The sequence below is a fragment of the Poromitra crassiceps genome, assembly GCF_964638095.1.
Source record: "Poromitra crassiceps genome assembly, chromosome: 5".
Classification (NCBI taxonomy): Eukaryota; Metazoa; Chordata; class Actinopteri; order Beryciformes; family Melamphaidae; genus Poromitra; species Poromitra crassiceps.
Window position 1 is genome coordinate 42,746,920 of NC_139642.1, and position 23,464 is coordinate 42,770,383.

Consider the following 23,464-nt stretch of genomic DNA (forward strand, 5'->3'; position numbering starts at 1 on the left):
TGAAATGCATTTGATTCATCACGGCAGCTGTAACGCAAAAACAAAACCTCTTCTGCTCCTTCTGCTTGGAGTCTTTCACTCTCCTCCTGCGTAATGTGGCTTCTCCCTGTCTGTGTGGAGCTCATGCACAAAGCCTGGCGTGTCGTCCCCCTTGAAGAAAGCAAGGCAGACAACTTTGATTTGTTTTTCTTTCAGCACAGCTATACTCACATTTTGTTGTGTTTTGTTGTGATTACCTCAGTAGAAACTCGCCGTGCCTTATTTGATGTGGAACAGTAAGTGGTAGGAAACACACATACGATCCACACAAAAGTAAGGATGTGAGGTTTGTAAAAGGTGCAGTAAGTAAGTAACATTTCTGCTGTCCCATAGCACAAATGATGCATAATACATTGGGTTGTTGATCAATATCAGTGACTCAACGATTACTTCTCCCAGCGCAGTTTTCTGGCTTTCAATTCAAAACCCTATTTTCCACTCGACACACCCTCCCCACACACACACACACACACACACACACACACACACACATACACACAAACACACACACACACACACACACATTTGCAACTGCTCAGCGATGGAGCACAGTGCTACGAGCGAGTGACTGGCATCATTAGACTTTCTGTCCTCAAGCCAAGAAAAATAATGACAAAGCAGCATTACTGTCACAGTGTTTTGCATTGTGATCTATTACCTATTTACTAGACATTTCTGTTGGATCTCTGTTCTAATTCACTATCTTATGGTCCATGTCCACAGGATCAGGTCACTTCCATCCTTCCCATTTCCAATTCGGGACAAAATTGTAAACTAACCAGTAAATCCAGAATAAAGACCGATTCAGCGACTGCATGGCTTATTTCTGGCATCGAATGTCTTCAGAAACACATTTCGGTGAATCATTTTTTAGGTAGAAAAGAAAGTTTGCAACGAGCCGCCATGTTTTTCCCATTTGAAATCCACCACAGACGGCCCAGTGAGTGACACAGCGTTCATCCAATCAGGTGCAGCGAGGAACCATATGGAAGCCTGCCTATCAAGCGTCCAATCAATACTGGGGGAAGTGAGGTGATCCCTCGTGTGAAATGATGCCCCTTGTGGACACATACCATTACTCGTCTCTATTATTATTTACATCAATTACGGTACACTGTAAGCTGTGTAAGAAACCCATGTTGCTGCAAATTCCTTCATCACCAATAGCTGTGAATAAAAATCCTAGATGACTTAATGTCCCTTTAAATAATATGTAAATCTAATTTCATCCAGACCTGGAGCATAATTAGTGCAGCAACCTTTCGCCGACTGCAGACCAAAGTGTGAATATGGAGGCATTAGAGGTTGACCCTCTTACTCCCTTTCATTTAAATGTGCTAATGTTTTCTATGGCTATTACGAGAACACAGATGATGCATTACAGTTGAACTTAGTTGTGGGATTGATTTCAGACCGGTGAAACAGATGAACATTGCATTAAAAACACCTTATCCTTTAATTCTACTCATTTGTCTAGCAGATTGCAGTCACAGAAAGTGCTCTTAATTTCTTCTCTTAATAAACATCATAATCACTGCTAATTAAATGCCCATGGCCTGTGTCTTACTTGTAGAACTAATTACTCGTGTTTAATCGTGTTTTGAGCTTCTTGAGTGTGCAGCATGTCGTGCAACGCGTGTAAGGTCTTTGAAGCCACGTCTGCCATCCCATAAGATCTGGATAACAACCATCCAACCACCATCCACACACCCGCATCTAGACACACATCTCATACATGCATACACATGCACAGACAGCCAGCCACCCAAGAATCTGCAACACTCAAGCTGTTTGAACCCCCCAACCCTGCCCCCCCCCCCAGCCTTGCACACCCCTCGCTCTACACACACACGCACGCACATACACACACACACACACACACACACACACACACACACACACACACACCTCAAGTCACACAGGATCTGTGGCGAATCACGGTTTGCCAGCCTTTCATTTCTGTTGCAAATCAATTGGTTTTTGCAGCACTCCGCATTTGATATCGGCTCACAAGGTAACTGATTACTGGATGGTGACATACAGTATTGAGGGTTGTTTGCAGCTCTGTTGTGGATGCGCCGCTGTGGTGGTCAAAGAAAAAATAACAAATCATAGCCATTTCTGTTGCTTCCGCTGAACATTTCTTTACTCTCTCCAGTCAGTAAGAAATCGGGAAGAAAATATTGCAGAGAAATTCTGCTCTTTTAACCACGTATGGATCACTCACACTAATACTCCATCCATTTGTAAAGAACGAGTTTGTAATTGACATTTCGTGACCAATTAATTATACAAATAGCTTTGTCACTGTGTCTTTCCCACCATCATTACAGAGCCTGGTTCTAAATCCATTTAGTGTAGCTCAAGTGCTTGATGTGTGGCGGCCATTGTTAGAGTATGACCTAATTTTGTCGCTTCTATGTCATGTCATTTTGTTAACTCTCTTGCTGTAATAAACGGAGCATTACATTGTTTTTAATGTGCTGGCGCACCGGCGCATCGCAGGGTGTCTCTCCAGCAGAGCACAAGCCCGAGCGTTAAGCAGGAAGTGTCTGCCGCATCCTCATTGTTTACAGAAAGGAAACGCAGATCATGACGGCGGCTTAAACTCATAAAAGCTTCAGTGTAAAACTGCCACAGCCGCTCAGTAGTTCACCACTGTCATCCAGTATTATTATGCTTTTCTTCATAACCCTATAGCTATACTATAGCTGGATCTGTTCGGAGCAGCCCGTGAAACTGTCGGCCGTAAAAGCAGAAGGAGGCAAAGTCAATAGGAAACATCACATTTTTTCCTGAAATTCGAGGAGTGTGTACCTTCTGCGCCCCTCGGAGGCGCCGTAAAAAGGGTTCCTGATAAGAGAACGTAAGGGCACATCTGGAGACGGTGCGCAGCTGATCCGTGACCTCAGTGTGCGTCGACCTGATCAAAGGCCAGAGCAGGTCCGAACGTGCTGGAGATAGTGAAGCATAAAGCCTCAGACAAACCCCTCAGGCGGTAGCAATATGGGCTACGTCTTCCGTTGACAGCACAGCATTTGGTGGGTTCTGCATGTATGTCTTGATCAGCTGCCTCTCCTGACAGCTCCCCTGAGCTTTCACAGTTCAGCCATGGAGGCCTTCTCCCCGTTCTGTTTGGTATTCCGTATGCCCAAAAGACTGGCCTCAGGCATCAGCTGTGTCTTACCTGCTTCGACCTGCCGGAGTTCCCTGTCCTCATAATTTTGTTTGGACTTGATGGATGATGGACGAAATATATCACTGTCGAATATCCCTGGAATGTATCTCACCCCCACACACATCCAGCTTTGTGTTGCACTGGGGACTGTCTTTTTCACGCTCGTTGAATTGCTTTGCTGCTCTCGGGAGAGAGAGGGGGTTTTTTCCACTGTGGTGTAATTCTACCTTTTTATGGTGTCTGTGTTATTGCCTCTCTTCCCACCAGTTTGAACGGCTCCCTGCCTGGCAATGTGGAGATCAAGAACAACTCTCTGTTCTTCAAGGGGCCCGTGACCTATGACCTCGCCGGGACGTACGTCTGCGACGCCACCAACGGCATCGGGGCCCGCACCGGCATCGTGGACGTCAACATCACAGGTAGGTCGCCTCTCCTCTCTCTGGGCCTCTGGAATGTGCCTCCATAACTCCGGCATGACATGCATCAATACAGTTACCCTCTGGAAACATAGCCCCCCCAGCTCCGCCCCAAACAGACACAAACACACATGCACATACATGCAGGCAGGCAGGCAATGACGCATAGGGCTGGGTATCATTTAAAAAATGACGATACCAGTACCCTTAAAGTGATACCGATATCAATAGAGTACTTCATTCGATACCTTCTCCTCCCCCATATTTTGGAGCGTTTTGGTGGCATCTCGGCACGGCGAACTGCCAGCTCCTGCATACACCGCACTCAGCTTCACCACCACAGACTGTATGGGTTGGACCTGCTACAGTAGTGGGCCAATCACATCTCACATTAAATTGTAGAACGCTTGTGGTGATTGGCTGTGAGTAAAACAAAGTAATTTTTTTCTAGTACAAAAGTACAAAAAGGATGGATTGCAGGTATCGTTTGACTGGAGAAACCTCAATACTACTTGGTACTGGGTAATTTTGGTTGATACCTTAAACAGTCATAAAAAAAAAGTCGTAAAAAGTCTTGAAAATTTGGCAAAGTGCTTGATTTCCAACATAAATCTTGTGTTTCATCTACACAATCACTTATGTAAACCAAAAATCATTTAATACCTGAAATGAAACGATCCCGTCGTCATATTCTATTGACGTCTCACACACGACGCGAAGCAGACAGCGGAGTGGACCAGAGCTAGATTGACTAACATGGGCTCTGAAATGGAAAGGGGCATTTTAACGCTCGGATCCACTCCGCATCATGAGGGCGACCATCTGCTCTCAGTGCTGAAAAGTGCTCGAGTTTGACTTAAAAAGCTGTGCGCACCAGCTTAAAAGCATTGAGCACCGATCCCCAGCCCTAATGACGCACACCTACACACACTTGTGATCCAGGTGGCTCTGCCAGCTTGCCTGTGTGTGTTTTGGACGCGGTGCCCACCTGCCCTCGCTGGGCGGCTGCCTGCCTGCTGCTGCTGCAGTGTTTGTTAGATCTCACTCACTCGCTCACTGAGAGAACACAGAGGCAGCAGCCCCTCTCCTCTCCACACAGCTCCCAGTCCCACATCCAGAAGCACATGTGTGGGAGCAGTAGAAAGCAGGTCTATTATCGGCACCTAAAATAACAAGAAGGAAAGCGGGGGGTGGAGGTGAGAGGGTGCTGTATTGATCATAGCTTTTCTCGCATCACGCTCACATTTCTCAGAACAGCCCCCCCTGTCTCTTTTACAGTTGGAGTACTCCTCTCTCTTTCCCCCCCCCCCCCCCTCTCTTCAGTCTTCTGGGAAAAACAAAATGGCAAACAAAACTGATTCAGTTTCCTTGCCTTCTCCACATAATTGTTGGCACACACGCACTGTGGTCCCTCTGGGTTCTTCTACATAGGAGGAGGCATTTTCAATCAAAGCCCCTGCTGCTGCAGTAGGCTATATCCCAGATCTCTCTTTGCTATACATGAGTGTGGGGATCCTGCTGTATTGGTAGCAGCTGTGTGTGGTGGGATTGGAGGGAGGGAGACTGTGACAGTTTTGCTCAGACAGGAAAGGTTTCTCCCTCTTTACTCTTTGGGCTTGGTTCTGGGGAAGCGGGGGCGTTCTAACTTGCATTGCTTTGCATGTTGACTCATGTCGTGCGCCCGGGCCCACAACGCTCTGCTTGGTGTGAAGTCAACAGCTGGGCCTGTACAGTGTCATGCATCACATACTTTTTTCCCTTTTTTTTTTTTGCTGTTTTTTGTTTCTGTTTCCTCTCTTTCAATGTGTGCTGTTCTTCTCTGTCAGTAAGGCCGAGCCATAGACAAAGACACGGTTTGTGATGTCATTTACCTGCATTGTGAGAAGTCGCCCCATCCGAAATAGGCGGGTTAGTACTTAGTCGAGTGATCATTGAAATCACAAAGGGGCACGGGTAGCCCTTACTTACCAAATAGGAAGTAATCTGCTTTCAGAAAATCACCATGCACCAGCTTGTATTGAGTAATTGTGTTGCAAATAGATTGTGCTCTTTGGCATAAAGTACTGTATCCCCCTGGAAAGGCAAAACAAAGGCACTGAAGTCATTTTCCATTTCTGCATTTTCATTGATTGCTTGAATTTAATGAACCACATTGCCATTGTCCCCATAGTCGTTCTGTTTATCTTCATCATTTGTGCGTATAATTTTATTGAGTAAGTGTGTGAACAATGCGTGGGGGTACATAATATGAGCACATTCAATTTCAGTTTGTGCTTGCATACAAAATGTCTAGTCTTGCATTTTTCCAGTGCCTCGCTATTTAACATTTGCATGCACAGGTTTCCATTTTGTTTAACACCAGGTTAAGGAAAACATAATAATTGATTTTGAAGCTTTGAAAAGACTCTTGATTCTCTGTAATACTGTACAGTACTTTCAGCATTCTGGCACCTGGCTGTAATACTGTACAGTACTTTCAGCTTTCTGGCACCTGGCTGTAATACTGTACAGTACTTTCAGCTTTCTGGCACCTGGCTGTATTACTATACAGTACTTTCAGCATTCTGGCACCTGGCTGTAATACTGTAGGTGCTTTCAGCATTCTGGCACCTGGCTGTAATACTGTACAGTACTTTCAGCATTCTGGCACCTGGCTGTAATAGTGTACAGTACTTTCAACATTCTGGCACCTGGCTGTAATACTGTACAGTACTTTCAACATTCTGGCACCTGGCTGTAATACTGTACAGTACTTTCAACATTCTGGCACCTGGCTGTAATAATGTACAGTACTTTCAACATTCTGGCACCTGGCTGTAATACTGTACAGTACTTTCAACATTCTGGCACCTGGCTGTAATAGTGTACAGTACTTTCAACATTCTGGCACCTGGCTGTAATACTGTACAGTACTTTCAACATTCTGGCACCTGGCTGTAATACTGTACAGTACTTTCAACATTCTGGCACCTGGCTGTAATAATGTACAGTACTTTCAACATTCTGGCACCTGGCTGTAATACTGTACAGTACTTTCAACATTCTGGCACCTGGCTGCTGTAATAATGTACAGTACTTTCAACATTCTGGCACCTGGCTGTAATAATGTACAGTACTTTCAACATTCTGGCACCTGGCTGTAATACTGTACGGTACTTTCAGCATTCTGGCACCTGGCTGTAATACTGTACAGTACTTTCAACATTCTGGCACCTGGCTGTAATACTGTACAGTACTTCCAACATTCTGGCACCTGGCTGTAATACTGTACAGTACTTTCAACATTCTGGCACCTGGCTGTAATACTGTACAGTACTTTCAACATTCTGGCACCTGGCTGTAATACTGTACAGTACTTTCAGCATTCTGGCACCTGGCTGTAATACTGTACAGTACTTTCAGCATTCTGGCACCTGGCTGTAATACTGTACAGTACTTTCAGCATTCTGGCACCTGGCTGTAATACTGTACAGTACTTTCAGCATTCTGGCACCTGGCTGTAATACTGTACAGTACTTTCAGCATTCTGGCACCTGGCTGTAATACTGTACAGTACTTTCAGCATTCTGGCACCTGGCTGTAATACTGTACAGTACTTTCAGCATTCTGGCACCTGGCTGTAATACTGTACAGTACTTTCAGCATTCTGGCACCTGGCTGTAATACTGTACAGTACTTTCAGCATTCTGGCACCTGGCTGTAATACTGTACAGTACTTTCAACATTCTGGCACCTGGCTGTAATACTGTACAGTACTTTCAGCATTCTGGCACCTGGCTGTAATACTGTACAGTACTTTCAGCATTCTGGCACCTGGCTGTAATACTGTACAGTACTTTCAGCATTCTGGCACCTGGCTGTAATACTGTACAGTACTTTCAACATTCTGGCACCTGGCTGTAATACTGTCCAGTACTTTCAACATTCTGGCACCTGGCTGTAAACTGTACAGTACTTTCAGCATTCTGGCACCTGGCTGTAATACTGTACAGTACTTTCAGCATTCTGGCACCTGGCTGTAATACTGTACAGTACTTTCAGCATTCTGGCACCTGGCTGTAATACTGTACAGTACTTTCAGCATTCTGGCACCTGGCTGTAATACTGTACAGTACTTTCAGCATTCTGGCACCTGGCTGTAATACTGTACAGTACTTTCAGCATTCTGGCACCTGGCATGTTGACAGTAAATAAGTGCACAGATACCCACATGTCATTCAGGGACATAAGTGTTTGTCACATTATCTATCTGAGTACTTCATAATTACTTTCCTTTACCAGCCAGAATTTCATCTCTGCCATTTGGCATCATACTCAATATCACACTCAGAAGAATAAATAAAATATCCAGCATATCAAATGGCAAAACAATGGCACAATTGTTGCTAGCATGCTAGCAGCAAGTCTTGTTCTACATTGTTAGATGGCAAAACTCCTGAATTTCTGTTTAGGGGACTCCATTTCCCAAGGGGTCCTGTACAAGCCCTAAAAGCATGTTGCCAGTTCCCATAGTAACAGTGACAAGTTAAGAGGAGAACAGCCAGCAGCCAGCCTCCTCAGGCACAATTCAGACCCAGAGCCTCAGCTCCAACATGGCGGCCAGTCCGACTGTAGCTCACAAACAGTTTCCTGATCTTCCCATCTGAAAAGCAGTGGTAACAGTGTGTGCTAATGGCTGACTGTAGGTGTGTGTCTTTGTGTGCATCATGAGAGCAGCAGGCAGGCACACAGGCAGCCCGCCCAGTCGGCTCTGTCTTGCCCTGGTGTCTTGTACAGATGCAGCAGCAATTGATGTACATGGATGTGTTACATTGTGCTTACGTGCTGAAAGTCCGTCGTGACCTCCAGTCTCCTCTCTGTCTTCGCTGATGTTGTGAAATGCTACTCTGTTCCTGTCTTCATGCGGGCTTGTCAGCATATCGCCTGCGCCGCTGTAGAGCAGTGTTCGGCCTCGCACAGCTGCGCCAGGGAAGCCTTTTTCCTTTTGGAGCAGGTTGAAAACGTCTTTGTACACATTTTGTGGTACAGCAGCAGTTTGTACCGGTAGCGATGGCTGGAATGAAAGACTCCGTTAGAGGTGAACTTGAGGGTGGGCAGCGCTCTTCCTCCTCTTCCTTTCATGTGCTTTGTGCACCCTTGACATTGGCTCTGCATAATGACCCAGTGGTGGACCTGAAGGGGTGTGCTGATGGTTCATTAACTTCAAACGGCATCTCTGTGCCTCCCAACAGCCTGAGACGGGCCTGGCTGAGACATGGCAGATAAGAGAGCCTGCTGCTGGCTGCTGTTCAAGGCTGCAGCGCCGGCCCGCGCGGTCCAACAGGAACGCCAGCTCAATGTTCTGTGCAGAAAAGGAAGGTGACCAGGCCCATCGCTGCACTACATTATGTTCAATAAGCTCGCCCTAACAGAGCTGCCCATTACTGGCTTCGTGCTAAACAGAAGATAATTACTTATTTGCCTCGTTAAAAAGCCTCATTTTTGAAGGGTGTTTGGTTGAGTGGTGTTCAGGGAAGTTCTATATTTCCACAGTCAATAAATCACTCGAGGAGGCATAGCTGGCCTTTTCCATAACACCTACAGTAAACTCTGTGAGAGCAGAGGTAAATATCCAACTTAGACAACTTAAGTGGCTTTTAAACATGAAGTCTGGATCATGTCTGGCAATCCAGAGCAGGATATTTTCCGGTTTTACCTTTTTAAACATGAGGGGTCTTTATTTAGAAACAACTGGATATGAGCCGTTTTTTCTGCCAGTGGGCGGGGGGGGGGGGGGGCGGTAGCATGTATTGATAACAAGAAATGTCATAGGAAACAGCTTTAGCGAATCTGTAACCAAACTCCATTCCAAAACATGCCATTTTAACAGAAGGTCCATTCCAACCATTCAGGCAATAACGAAGGGTGGCATTGTGCCAAAAATGAGCGCAGTCAAAATAGTGGTCGCACCGTCGTCAATCACTGTGGATGATTTATTTTACAAGTGGCATTCAAGTCATATCTGACTAGTTTTAAATGTATTTCTCCCCACAAAAGTTAGGCTAGGTCCATGTCTCGATATACAGTAGGCTGTCAGTCAGTCAGCTCCTCTCCTCTCCGCAGTGTGGAGGCACAGTCACACAACACTGCCTGCCTCACACAATAGACTTGGCTGCATCCAACTCGAGAAAACTTCTCAGAAGAGACTAACGTTAGCGACAAATCTGGAGACTTTTTCTGACATGGGAATGATGGGATTATTACCAGCAAGCAGCAGTAAAAGCAGGCAATGACGATAGCTGGGTAAGTCCCGCTAGCATCAATGCTAAGTTAGCAAAGTAGCCTACAGCAAGAGCGCAGCTGAAGCTAATTAATATGGACGTTAACATCCATATAATATATAGCCATGTGCTTGCGCGATGACATCATGTATTGGCGATGTCAAAGGGTGGCGATTGACGATTTGACTGAGGTCAAGATCGCGCAACTCTAGTAGGCTATCATCTCTCTTGTTGCATTTTTAAACTGGCAGATGGGGGATTCAATTTTTTGTTGTTTACTCACCTAAATTGGCTCTCTTCCAAATAATCCAGCCACGTAACTAACGCTACGTCCATTCATGAAAATAATGATGGGACATTAATGGTTTGTAAAGTGCCACCACGCGCCCACTCACAGCTAGATGATCTTGATCATGAGCTGCCAGAGTTAAACAGCAGTCGCTTTTGCGCTAATGCGGATCCTACACCGGGGACCGAGATGAATATGATACGGACTCGCGGGAGTGCGCGTAGGCCGGCTAATTGTTGTTTAACATGCAAGCCAACCGGCTAGGAGCGGGTTATAATACGGATTCCACTGCATGTTAAGAAGTGGCTTTATTAAGTACTTCCTATCACCCTTGTGCACATATCGGTCACTATCAAGAGCTTGATTCATTCAAATGCACCACTACTATTTGCATTATGCATGATTTCGGCAGGAGTACCTTTTGATTTCAATGTGATGTTGATGTTTAGATTGACACAGCAATTTAACCTGCCAGGGAGACAATGCTCAGTGTCATGGAAGATAAAATGTCCCTGACAACTCGTTTGTATCGCAGAAAGGCTATTTTCTCACGCGGCGGAACAACACTGATGGAGCACTTAAGGAAGGTGCATTTTAATCACGTTCCTCAGTTTTCACGGACGGATTTGTGAGACCTGCATAACTGTCACCTCGGCAGATAGGGGCACAGAGCACCTTGTTTCAATTAGTTGGAGGTAGTGTTTGTTGTGGAGATGGCATCGACCACAGTAAGGCGCGCGGGCTCAGACGGCTTTCTCCAAGGACATGTGTTGTGGAGATATGGTGTCGCTTGTCACAATCTAATGAAGCACTCGCCTGCTTTAATCAATCCTCGCTCTCAGAAAAAGAGGTGAAAAAGGAAGTGTTTGAGTGTGAGAGTGAAAGGAAAGAAGAAGACAAGAGTTTCATCTAATGGGCCTGCTCTTACCTAAGTCCTTTACCTCTCTCATTCACATCTGCTTCAGAGATCTCCGGAGGTACAGTTGACAAGCAGTCAGACCACATTAATCAGCTAATTACCACGGGGCATCTGAGGTCATGTTAAAAAATAGATGCAATTAAATAACCTCACAATGAAAGCTATTTTAGACAATCCATTCTCCGCAGCTTTTAACCATCTAATAGGAATGCCAGTCAAACATTGCCTCCTATAAAATAATGCGGCTGAGGGAGCTGGAAGCCACAGGAAAGGGTTGAATAAAGTGGTTAACCCTCAAAGATCATCCCCAACTTGAGAGCGCAGAATTAGTCTTTCATTAAGATAATCAGCTTTTCCACCATCACACTCATGCCTTTGTGCTGGAACCCAATCTCCGCTGCCATCTTAAGTTTCTTCCCAGCCCGTGAGCTAACATGATGAATGAGCGTTTTGTCAAGGCGGGCCTTGCAATCATCTCATTATCACCCATGAGAAAGGAGATGTGTGGTTTTCCACAGCAGGGCCTTTCTCACTGCGCAGTTATGGGACATGTGGGAAAATAGATTTCAATGTGACTGACGCCACAGTCGGGCCTAATTTGTTGATGCTTTCTCAGTATTGCGTCAGCTAATCTTTTCCCACTTGATTAGGGTGTGATACGGGGCTGTCCCGCACACTGCAGCTCTCTAGCCTTTGTGAGACGGGGTCAAAGACGAGGCATAATTCCTGGCACATTAGGAGGAGCAAATGTGAAGGATGAAATTGAATGGCCTGAGGGTCAGGCGGTACGGGAACCTGTCGGCCACTTACCTGCAGGCCAATATGGATGCCTAATGGCCTACAGCTTCCATCCCGCGTTGACAGGGCTGTGGCACCCGGCTGCTTTGAAGAGCGGAGCTGCAGTCAGCTCTGCTATAGGCTTCAGCACATGGGTTAAACTAGATGGAGTGACTGCGTTCTCTTCAATTTAGCAAGAAAGCGCCAGGACGGATTCTTCTGTAAGCACAGGCAACAGGCGCCGACATCTGCTTCACGCTCGTCTGAGCAAGCAATAGTCCGCTCGCGTGTGAGCAAATGAAGTTGAGAAAGAAAGTAAAAAATAAAATAAATAAAAATAAGTCCCCGCGCCAGGTGAAAATGAGATGAATAAAACATAGAGATCGTTCAATGAGAAAATAAAAAATAAAGGAATCTGTGTGACTGAAAGAAATGCTTCAACGGTTCTGATGTTTTGAATTTAGTTGAAGGGGTAAAATGGATGCCAGAAATGGGCTCCGAGGCAAAGCGGAATCAAGAGCGATGTAGCGCGCGGAGAGGGCAGAGCGCTGTTTACACGACTTTTATATAATAGGCTGTGTCAACTTCTGCTGCTCGCTGCTTGTCACAGACTGTGTCCTCCAAGATCTGCAGGGATGGCGGCAAAGACGGTGAGAGACATTAATGGATGAGCGACGCCGACGTTCTTGAAAACCAAATTTACTTTGCATGAATGCTCCAAAGTGTAACGTCCTCTCCTCCATTTTCATAAAATAAAATAAAAAATAAATAAAAAAAACACCGGCTGTCCCTCATCGCAAGCTTCCGCTAATACCGGGTGACGCAAATTGCAAATAGCAGTTGGTGTGGCGGTGCATTTTGATCAGCTGAGAAGCGGGCATGTTGCTCTGAGTCACTGCAGGCTCTGTCAGTTCTCGCAACATGATAGCACCATGATCGCTCAGTGTAATAAAAGTGACGAGATTGCCGCGGGAACGTCCTTGAATAAAACAAGTATCGCACCATACATTACTGACTTAACTGCAGAGCCGCTCCACGCGGTCATTTGTCCTGTTCTTTCTTTTGACAGAGACAAGAGACATTATGATGTCGGCTTTGCAAAGGCTCCCCCAGCAACGTGAAATTTGTTTGTCTTCGCCTGTCACGGCAAAGCATGCCTCAATCTGTGCATGTGCAGTAGCACATTAACGCTCACCCCCCTTGCATTATTCATATATCCAGAGGAGGCCACACATGTATATCTTGTATATCATTACGCCCTCGCTTCAACTAGACGCATGCTGTCAGGTCTGTTGAAGAGCTTATTCCACGCCTTGAGCGAGGGCGACTATACTGCCGGTCGCCTGCTTCCCCCGGCTCGCTTCTCCACACGCTGGAACTGGAACCTGACGAGGTATCTGCAAACCTGGATGGGTTGGGGTCCGCAGGCTGATGGAGCAATCGCTGAACCCGCACTTCCTCGCTACAGGAGGGGGCCGCTCGCTGCTCAGATCCTGCCAAGCCTTGCACCTCATTATCCAAATGAGACATTAGCATGAGCTTGTCCCTCGCTCGCACACCATAGGCTGCCCATAATAAAGCCTCTGTGTTGTGCTGCGCCAGGCAAAGTGTTGTGGGGAGAGGCATTGTGTGCGGCGGCTTGCTTTGCATAAAATGGAGGCGAGGCTGTTTTCGAGGCAGCGCCAGGGTCTTCTTCATTTGGGAAGAGGGGCCCGAGGAGATCTCCTGGCTGGAGGAGTGGGATGGAAATGTCACCGGGGGGGATTGCGCGATGCGAGTGCGGCGCGGGGCCGATCGCGGTGATTTATCTTAACATTTGTTTCTGCATTGCTTGCTGTTTCTGATCTCTGGAGGATATGCAGAGGAGAGGAGAGGGATGGCATGGAGAGATGCAGACAGATGGAGCAGGGGGATTGGCTGAGCCCCTCTGCCCGGGCTCGCTCGTGGTGTTGGAACTGTCACGCCTCCCTGAGAGCCTGATGAAGTAGGTCAGACGCTGTCCCACGGTCTGACCGCTGGCTCCAGAGCTGCTGCTGTGTGCTGATCCAGGCATCACACACACACACACACACACACACACACACACACACACACTGCTCCAAAATAATAACACGTGGAAACAAATACTGTAATAATGTATCCAAAAAAAAAAAAAGCAGAAGAGTGGCTGAGAGTGGAATGCTGGTAAACAAGCAGTGCCCCGCCCCCTTCGCTGCTCAACCCTGCGCACTGACATGCAGATAAACAGGGCTTGTTTGTGTATGACATGCAGCACATCCACTGGCCTCATCATTCATTCGTACGTACATGACTTACAGTCTTCGATCACTATGCAGAGTAGGCCGGCCTGGGACTGCAGAGATTCACTCCCATAGGTTCACCTTTAATCTGAGCATTTCTTTAATAGTACCGGTGTTTAAACGCCGGTGTAAATATTGCTCATTAAAGGTGCATTAAGTAAGATTTATACTGCCCCATAGCACAAAATGACCATAATATATCTGCAGCGGGTTGACAGGGTTGTTCAATATCAATAACTCAATGATTACTTTGCCAGGCACTGAGATTTCTGGCTTTCAAAACTCACTTTCTGGTCTGTACGTGTTGGAAAAGAACCCAGACCCCCCCCCCCCGTAGCATTTTAAATTGCTTTCGTACTAGCCTTGTGAAAATATATATATATACGTACAAAAGAACCAGGGAGCAGATGTTTCAAATGCACCCTTTCATCACTGCTCTGTCTCTTTTGACACTATAACTGTTATTATTTGTGTCAATTACAAGACGCAGTAAACTGTCCCCCAAAAAAGTCCCCGGTCACTTCCTGCCACTCCATGCGAGTCTGACACGTCCCTCTGTCACTCTGACAGGACGCTCCTGCCAGTCGCTGCATGTTCACAACATGCCAGCGATGATGTCACCTCTGTTTTGATGCCACGGCGTTATCTCCCTCAGCACGTCCATGCCTCTTATCCGCTGGCTTTTATGGGGAATTTGAATTTGAGTTCCTAGTCTAAAACTTTTAATGGCGTTGAGTGACATTTACCTACATGAAGGAACCTTACAGTATGCCACTGTAAAATCAGTGATAGCAGGGTAAATGTTGACAAACGGAAGCAAACGGTAGATATTGGAAGGAATTATGTGATAGGGTGAAAAAGAGATTGGCCTCAGCGCTGCCTCCTCAGCCATGCTAAATTACTGTCAGTGATGAGCTCTTATTCTTTGTGGCAGCATTACATTTCCATGGCTTCACAGCCACTGGCCAATTCAGACAGTGGACTAACGAGGACCAATCCAATCACTCACTTCATACTGTATGTCTCCCCTGATTCTTTATTTAGTGTTGTCACCTCCCAATATGGCTGGGTATCGTTTGAAAACTTAGGATACCAGCACCAGTACCCTTAAAGTGATACCGATACCAATCCAGTCCTTCATTCAATACCCTCTTCTTTTTTCTTCTTCTTCTTTTGTTTGTCATACTCTGGAGCATTTTGGTGGCATCTCGGCACACTGAAATGCCAACTCCGTCACGTACAACTTTCACCACCACAGACTATGGGTTGTAGCTGCTGTGGTAGTGGGCCAATCACATGTCACATTCAATTGAAGAAAGCTTGCGGTGATTGGCTGTGAGCCAAACCAAATAAATAGTTTTTTCCCCTACATCACTGTGTACAAAAAGGATCGAATGGAGGGATCCCTTGACAGGAAAAGTTTCTCTGTGTTTTACTGGGTTATTTTGGTCGATACCTAAAGGGTATTGTGTACGATACGCCGTCCTGCTCCCCAACGTCTCAGAGATGATCACTTCATCTTCATCTTCTTTTTTCCCCACCGCTTCTTGACTTCTCTAAAGAGTAGCCTCCTGTCTTCTTTTCATCCACTGTGCGTTTCTCCTTGTCATTGGTTTAGCACCACTCCCTGCACCTCTCTTTGAAATCCTGTCTCATTTTCCCAGTCTCTCTGTTGCAACACCTTGTCCAAGTAATTGCGCTAAGACTCAGGAATGTTTGTACCTGTCTGTCTTTAGCAGCATGTGCCGACAGGTCTCTCGCACACCCAGGAGCGATCCCTGCAGCTTAGAGTTGTGAAAGAGTTTCTCTCCCTGTAAAGCCCATTCCACTTGAGACGTTTTCTCACATACAATATCAGCGCTTTCCATGTACTGTAGGTACAGTACCTTTAAAATACAGGAACCTGGGGCGCCCCGGTGGCTCAGCGAGTAGAGCGCCTACCATTCGAGGCCTAGTCCCTCCCGTAGCGACCCGGGTTTGAATCCAGCCCGCCGTCCTCTGTGCATGTCCTCCACTCTCTATCTCCCATCCTGTCTCTGTCTCACTATCTCTGTCAACTAAAGCATAAAATACAGAAAATTATATATCTGCACTCAAATCTATGTGATAGTTCCGAAAGCCACAAATCTGACAGAGACCTTACATGTCAGTTACATGTCCAGATATCAGGCGTAGTGTGCGCAGCGTTTTCAGTCTCTGACTTGCATTCATTTACTGTGTTGTTTATCTGAAAGACTCACTTGTGCTTCACACAAGCGACTCCCGCACAGACAATACCTATTGAGTTGTTAAGGAAGCGAGGGTTTGTCAGTTAAATGTTCACAGGTAGTAAATCATGTTCTCGATCAAGTCAGATGTGAATGTTCAAAATAGCATGATTAATGCAATACAACACGCTATGGTTACAACATTTAAAGAGCTGCAGTATCTCATGTTATTCATTACCTGTATAAATCTATCATGGCTCTGGATTGAATTATAGCCTTTCATGGCGCATCTTGGCACCTATTAATCTCAATAGTACATTTTAGCCGTTCGTACTCAAGGTTACCACGCTATCTGCATATTTCCAGAGGCTTGTTAATAGACACTGCCTTTTTGTTAGCTGGAGCAGTATCGGGGCTGTTGTTGTAGTGCTTTGAGGTCTTTTTATCTATCTCTTGGCAGGTGTTGCCGGTAGCTATGGCGTGCTGGTGCAACGCCTCCTCCCTCCTCTGCATTGTCAAACCCCTATGTACCACCACCATTCCAAATCTGTTGTATTAATAGTGTTTCTGTAATGTGATTAGCCCGTAGCATAGCCACTTAGATTTCACATACGTTCGCAGAGTGCATGGAGTTCCCGCCGGGAAGACGAAGCCGCGTGGGGCTTTTTGTGCTCTAGAATTTGTGATATATATATTTGCATCTTCTTATCTTCGTGTGTGTGGATCCAATGGCCTACATGTAGCTGAATAGGAAGCTCATAGACTACCAGTCAAACGTTTGGACACATCTGATTAAATGTTTTGTTCATCAACTCAAACAAAGCCATCTTCATCTAAAGGCTTATGCTTAAATGCTTGAAATGTGTTACTTCGACAAATATAAATAGTGAAGTTCATGCTGTGTATGCATTACTTTCCAAAGCCTTTACTAAGGCAAACTTTAAAGAGTCTAAAATATAATATAATATTGTTTTGATTTGTTTAACACTTTTTTTTTTATCACTGCATAATTCCATTTGTTTTATTTCATTGTTTTGATGTCTCTGCTATGATTGTAAAGCGTGGGAAAATGGTAACAAAGAAATGCGCTGTATCCAAACTGACTAACAGTCTAACTGGTAGAGCAGGTGGTGTTGGGACGTGACCTTGCATAGCAGCAAATTCAGACCAGACACACAGCAGATATGGTGAGAACAGGCAGCCTATTCGCTGACGCACCTCTTTGAGTTACCAAAAAACAAAGTGTGTGTGTGTGTGTGTGTGGGGGGGGGGGGGGGGGTGTTCCTCCAATAGCAGTCAGGTGATGTGATGAGCATGTTGGCACCTTGCCTGCTGCTTTGACTTCCTGTGCCTGCTTTTACCTCTGACAAAAGGAGGTACTCCATTACACAGAGAAGGCTCTTCTTCACACCTGAACGCTCTCCTCCCTTCCATTCGCCACTCCGCAAGTAAAAACATCATAATGGCCGCTTTAGAAAAGGTGCACATTTGTTGCCATTTCTTCTTCTTCTTTTTTTCTCGGCGCGGCGACTTCCAAGGCCTTCCTCTGTTTTTGTTCTTTCATGTCATTGCATAAACAGAGGGTCTAGCGTTTCCCAAAAAACACACATTTGCCCCTGTGTTAATGACTGCTTTCATGCCTGTACCCTCTGTGTCTGGCCTAGCTCATCTTGGATTATTGGCGTTGACATTTGACATTCTTCAAATGCAGGTGTCAAGAGGCAGTGTCACTTGATCCTTTATTAAAATGGAGGTGGCCTTTGAAGACTGCCTGCGTCACCCTTTTACTGGACCTATTCAGTAGTTTAAAAGATCCTGCCTTGTGTTATTCCCCAACTCTCGAAGCGGGAAATATACAGACCTGGCAACCTTTTGAATTGGAAGGGGGGGGGGGGAGGTGGTCCAATTAAGATTGAATGGAGGGAATGATGAGCGAGCAGGGAGGCAGTGAAGGGTAGAGGAGAGGATTACAGGAGAGCGCTCTGCCTTTCAATCCGCTGGATTTTCGCCCCCTCTTTGGACTTGGTGGGAGGATGTGTTCCCGGGCAGAGGTGACCTGCCTCTGCTCTCTCATTCAAGTGTGTAATGAAGGCCTGTGTCTGAATAATCCCATTAGGTGGTCAGATTAAAACCTGAGCTGATATTTGAGACCGTGCCCAGCTCTGCCTTGGAAATTGGAGAGCTATACGGCGAGTGCCTGGGAGAGGGGACGCAGGGGGAGATAGGATGCAGGGGGAGAGGGATGCAGGGGGAGAGGGGACGCAGGGGGAGAGGGGATGCAGGGGGAGAGGGATGCAGGGAGAGAGGGGATGCAGGGGGAGAGGAATGCAGGGGAAGAGGGGACGCAGGGGGAGAGGGATGCAGGGGCAGAGGGGACGCAGGGGGGGAGAGATGCAGGGGGAGAGGGATGCAGGGGGAGAGGGATGCAGTGGGAGAGGGATGCAGGGGGAGAGAGATGCAGGGGGAGAGAGATGCAGGGGGAGAGGGATGCAGGGGGAGAGGGATGCAGGGGGGGAGAGATGCAGGGGGAGAGAGATGCAGGGGGAGAGGGATGCAGGGGGAGAGGGATGCAGGGGGAGAGGGATGCAGTGGGGGAGAGATGCAGGGGGAGAGAGATGCAGGGGGAGAGGGATGCAGGGGGAGAGGGGATGCAGGGGGAGAGGGGATGCAGTGGGAGAGGGGATGCAGGGGGAGAGGGGATGCAGGGGGAGAGAGATGCAGGGGGAGAGAGATGCAGGGGGAGAGGGATGCAGGGGGGGAGAGATGCAGGGGGAGAGAGATGCAGGGGGGGAGGGATGTAGGGGGGGAGAGATGCAGGGGGAGAGAGATGCAGGGGGAGAGGGATGCAGGGGGAGAGGGGATGCAGGGGGAGAGGGATGCAGGGGCAGAGGGGATGCAGGGGGAGAGAGATGCAGGGGGAGAGGGGATGCAGGGGGAGAGGGATGCAGGGGGAGAGGGATGCAGGGGGAGAGGGATGCAGGGGGAGAGAGATGCAGGGGGAGAGGGATGCAGGGGGAGAGGGGATGCAGGGGGAGAGGGATGCAGGGGGAGAGGGATGCAGGGGGAGAGAGATGCAGGGGGAGAGGGGATGCAGGGGGAGAGGGGATGCAGGGGGAGAGGGGATGCAGTGGGAGAGGGGATGCAGGGGGAGAGGGGATGCAGTGGGAGAGGGGATGCAGGGGGAGAGGGGATGCAGGGGGGGAGAGATGCAGGGGGAGAGGGGATGCAGGGGGAGAGGGGATGCAGTGGGAGAGGGGATGCAGTGGGAGAGGGGATGCAGGGGGAGAGGGGATGCAGGGGGAGAGAGATGCAGGAGGAGAGGGGATGCAGGGGGAGAGGGGATGCAGGGGGAGAGAGATGCAGGGGGAGAGGGGATGCAGGGGGAGAGGGGATGCAGGGGGAGAGGGGATGCAGGGGGAGAGGGGATGCAGGGGGAGAGGGGATGCAGGGGGAGAGGGGACTGCGGGGAGGGAAGTCTCTCCTTTAGATTGATGGAGCGCTGTTGTAATTAAAGGAGAGAGGAAGACTTCAGTAGTTTCTTTGCTTCCTCATATAGGCAGAGAAACACTTCCTGTCCTCTAGTTGTGCTCAGAGATTTTTCATTTCCACTACAGAGCAGTTCTAATTGAGTGTAATGGCATTTGATTCAACAATTAAGTGCAATAATTTGAAAATCATTTAGTGCCTATGTAGGAAATCTGTCTTTTTGGTTGATGATGTCATGTTGTACTGTGAGTCAAGCTGCAAGTGTTCTTCTGATTTCGCTATATCAAGCCAATGCACAGGGAATTTGACTCCTCCAAGGAACTTCTGTAATTGTTAAACATTTGACTTTGATTGGGTGAAACCATAATAAGTTATGACAGTGCTTTGTAAATGATTTCTCCAGTTGGAACAAAGATAATTTATCTCTCCCTTCAGTATATCACTCATTACTCTCTAATGTTAGTTTCCTATGTAGGGCAAAACCAGAAGAATCACAGTTCTCTGCCAATATCTGCCCAGACTTTGTTATGGCCCTACATCTATGTCAACACATCTCCATAGACATTCATAAACTATCATTAAAACCGCCTGAAAAAGTATTACTTTTGGTCTTACGTGATGAAGTTTCATGATTGCAATCAATGCATATAAAATCAGGGCATCATCAACGTTTTTCATGCTGTCAAAAGCTTTTATCTGCAAATGAATCATTCCGCTTCCCAAATACCAGCTGTGTGATATATCAGATCCAGATCTCTTCTCAGCTGTGTGATATATCAGATCCAGATCTCTTCTCAGCTGTGTGATATATCAGCTGTGTGATATATCAGATCCAGATCTCTTCTCTGGGACGATGGTGAAAACATGCTTAGGAACAGGCTATGTTGACTAGACTGTTACAAGTTGTTAAAGGCAACGCGTGCGTCAGAGGAGATAAACTGTGTATCGGTAGCATTGATGTCTATATCTGTATGTCTGTATGTTGCCTGTGTTGGCTTGTTGCGTACATGTGTGAGTCTGTCGCTTCCTGGCCCGTCAACAGAAGCAGCGTTGTGTGTGTGTCGGTGCCCCAGGTGAACACAGAGCTCTCTCCTCTCTCACTGTTTCCCTCCTCCCACACCATTCGTTTAGGAGATGCTGTGTTCTTTGTTGTTTGCCCCCCCCCTCCCGCTCTTCTGTTGAGGATCCAACCATTGAAGCTAAATGTGCCTCTGCAGGTTTAGACGAGCACTACCTCGGCGCCTCGGGGGCTTTGATCACGTTACAGATAAAAGTCCCGCTGTCGCAGCGTTGGAAAGAGCTCAGCACGTTGGAGCTTTAAGTGAACATGTGTATGAAGAGGAGGTGGTTTTTAAGTGAAGATGTGTATGAAGGGGAGGTGGTTTTTAAGTGAACATGTGTATGAAGGGGACATGGTTTTTAAGTGAACATGTGTATGAAGGGGAGGTGGTTTTTAAGTGAACATGTGTATGAAGGGGACATGGTTTTTAAGTGAAGATGTGTATGAAGGGGACATGGTTTTTAAGTGAAGATGTGTATGAAGGGGACATGGTTTTTAAGTGAAGATGTGTATGAAGGGGACATGGTTTTTAAGTGAAGATGTGTATGAAGGGGACATGGTTTTTAAGTGAAGATGTGTATGAAGGGGAGGTGGTTTTTAAGTGAAGATGTGTATGAAGGGGAGGTGGTTTTTAAGTGAAGATGTGTATGAAGGGGACATGGTTTTTAAGTGAACATGTGTATGAAGGGGACATGGTTTTTAAGTGAAGATGTGTATGAAGGGGACATGGTTTTTAAGTGAAGATGTGTATGAAGGGGAGGTGGTTTTTAAGTGAAGATGTGTATGAAGGGGAGGTGGTTTTTAAGTGAAGATGTGTATGAAGGGGAGGTGGTTTTTAAGTGAAGATGTGTATGAAGGGGAGGTGGTTTTTAAGTGAACATGTGTATGAAGGGGAGGTGGTTTTTAAGTGAAGATGTGTATGAAGGGGAGGTGGTTTTTAAGTGAAGATGTGTATGAAGGGGACATGGTTTTTAAGTGAAGATGTGTATGAAGGGGACATGGTTTTTAAGTGAAGATGTGTATGAAGGGGACATGGTTTTTAAGTGAAGATGTGTATGAAGGGGAGGTGGTTTTTAAGTGAAGATGTGTATGAAGGGGAGGTGGTTTTTAAGTGAAGATGTGTATGAAGGGGAGGTGGTTTTTAAGTGAAGATGTGTATGAAGGGGAGGTGGTTTTTAAGTGAAGATGTGTATGAAGGGGACATGGTTTTTAAGTGAACATGTGTATGAAGGGGAGGTGGTTTTTAAGTGAACATGTGTATGAAGGGGAGGTGGTTTTTAACACATTCACTGCCAACAACGTATGAACACGTTTTCAGAATCCAGCTGTTCCCTGCCAACAACGTGTTTACACGTTTTTGGCATCGATTTTTTTTTTTTGACGGTGGGTTGTGCATCTAACCCTTTTACATCTCTTATATAATTATTGGAGCCACCGAACGTTTACAACCCATTCCACCGACCCACTAAGTGGCAACAGTGCTCTCCTGGCTAGAGGAAGGAAAGCATTTTTTTAACTTGTCACGCCATTCTCAGCCCAGCCATTCTCATGAAAAATGGATGGGGGAAAACGCTTTTCGCGCTGATTGCTGGCGATGCGGGATTGCAAATTTACATAATAGATTCAGCCGATCTACTATGATCGGGTGATAGATTACAGGTGGAGGAACACACTTTGAAACACGCAGCATAAATATGACCAGAATCGCAAAAGCTTCTCTCAACCAAAACTCCAAACGAGCGAGTCCATCCCGACTTCCTCAAACAGCGGCCGTGCAGACATGCAGGCACAGGAGAGCAGCAAAGCACTGACTGGTGACAAGCTTGTCCGCCCACGGAGGGAGGAGTTGAAGCAACTCGAGAGGGAGGGAGAGAGAGAGAGAGAGAGAGAGAGAGAGAGAGAGAGAGAGAGGGAGGGAGAGCGAGAGGGAGGGAGAGAGAGAGAGAGCGAGAGGGGGAGGGAGAGAGAGAGAGAGAGAGCCAAAAATGAATGGTTAAAGTGACTGTTCCATCCAATTTCACAAAAAGCCGTTTATCTCTGAATATTCTTTCTGACGCTAAAACCATGCTGTATTCAACTGCTAATGCTTACATAACTACTAACTCTACAAACTAACTCTTTTAGACAGAGAAAGTACACATTCTATTAGTACTTTTGAGATATTGTATGTTCACAAACTCCAAGCTGAAACGAATCCTCGGCTCTTGTAAAATGAGCCATAATCCTCAAAAAACGGCTTGGCAGAAGCTACCTACAGCAAAAAAAAACGGCTGGCAGTCAATGTGTTAAGTGAAGATGTGTATGAAGGGGACATGGTTTTTAAGTGAACATGTGTATGAAGGGGACATGGTTTTTAAGTGAACATGTGTATGAAGGGGACATGGTTTTTAAGTGAAGATGTGTATGAAGGGGAGGTGGTTTTTAAGTGAACATGTGTATGAAGGGGACATGGTTTTTAAGTGAAGATCTGTATGAAGGGGACATGGTTTTTAAGTGAACATGTGTATGAAGGGGACATGGTTTTTAAGTGAAC

The 23,464-nt window shown here is 46.6% G+C and overlaps 1 protein-coding gene across 1 annotated transcript in view; it reads left to right on the forward strand.

The window, feature by feature from the left end:
* Positions 1-23,464, forward strand: part of LOC310777341 (nectin 1b-like) — a 99,067-nt gene that overhangs the window by 71,815 nt on the left and 3,788 nt on the right. Inside the window, exon 5 of the mRNA XM_083637678.1 lies at positions 3,485-3,636. Coding sequence (XP_083493804.1) covers positions 3,485-3,636 — 152 coding nt within the window. The remainder of the gene's footprint in view (positions 1-3,484; positions 3,637-23,464) is intronic.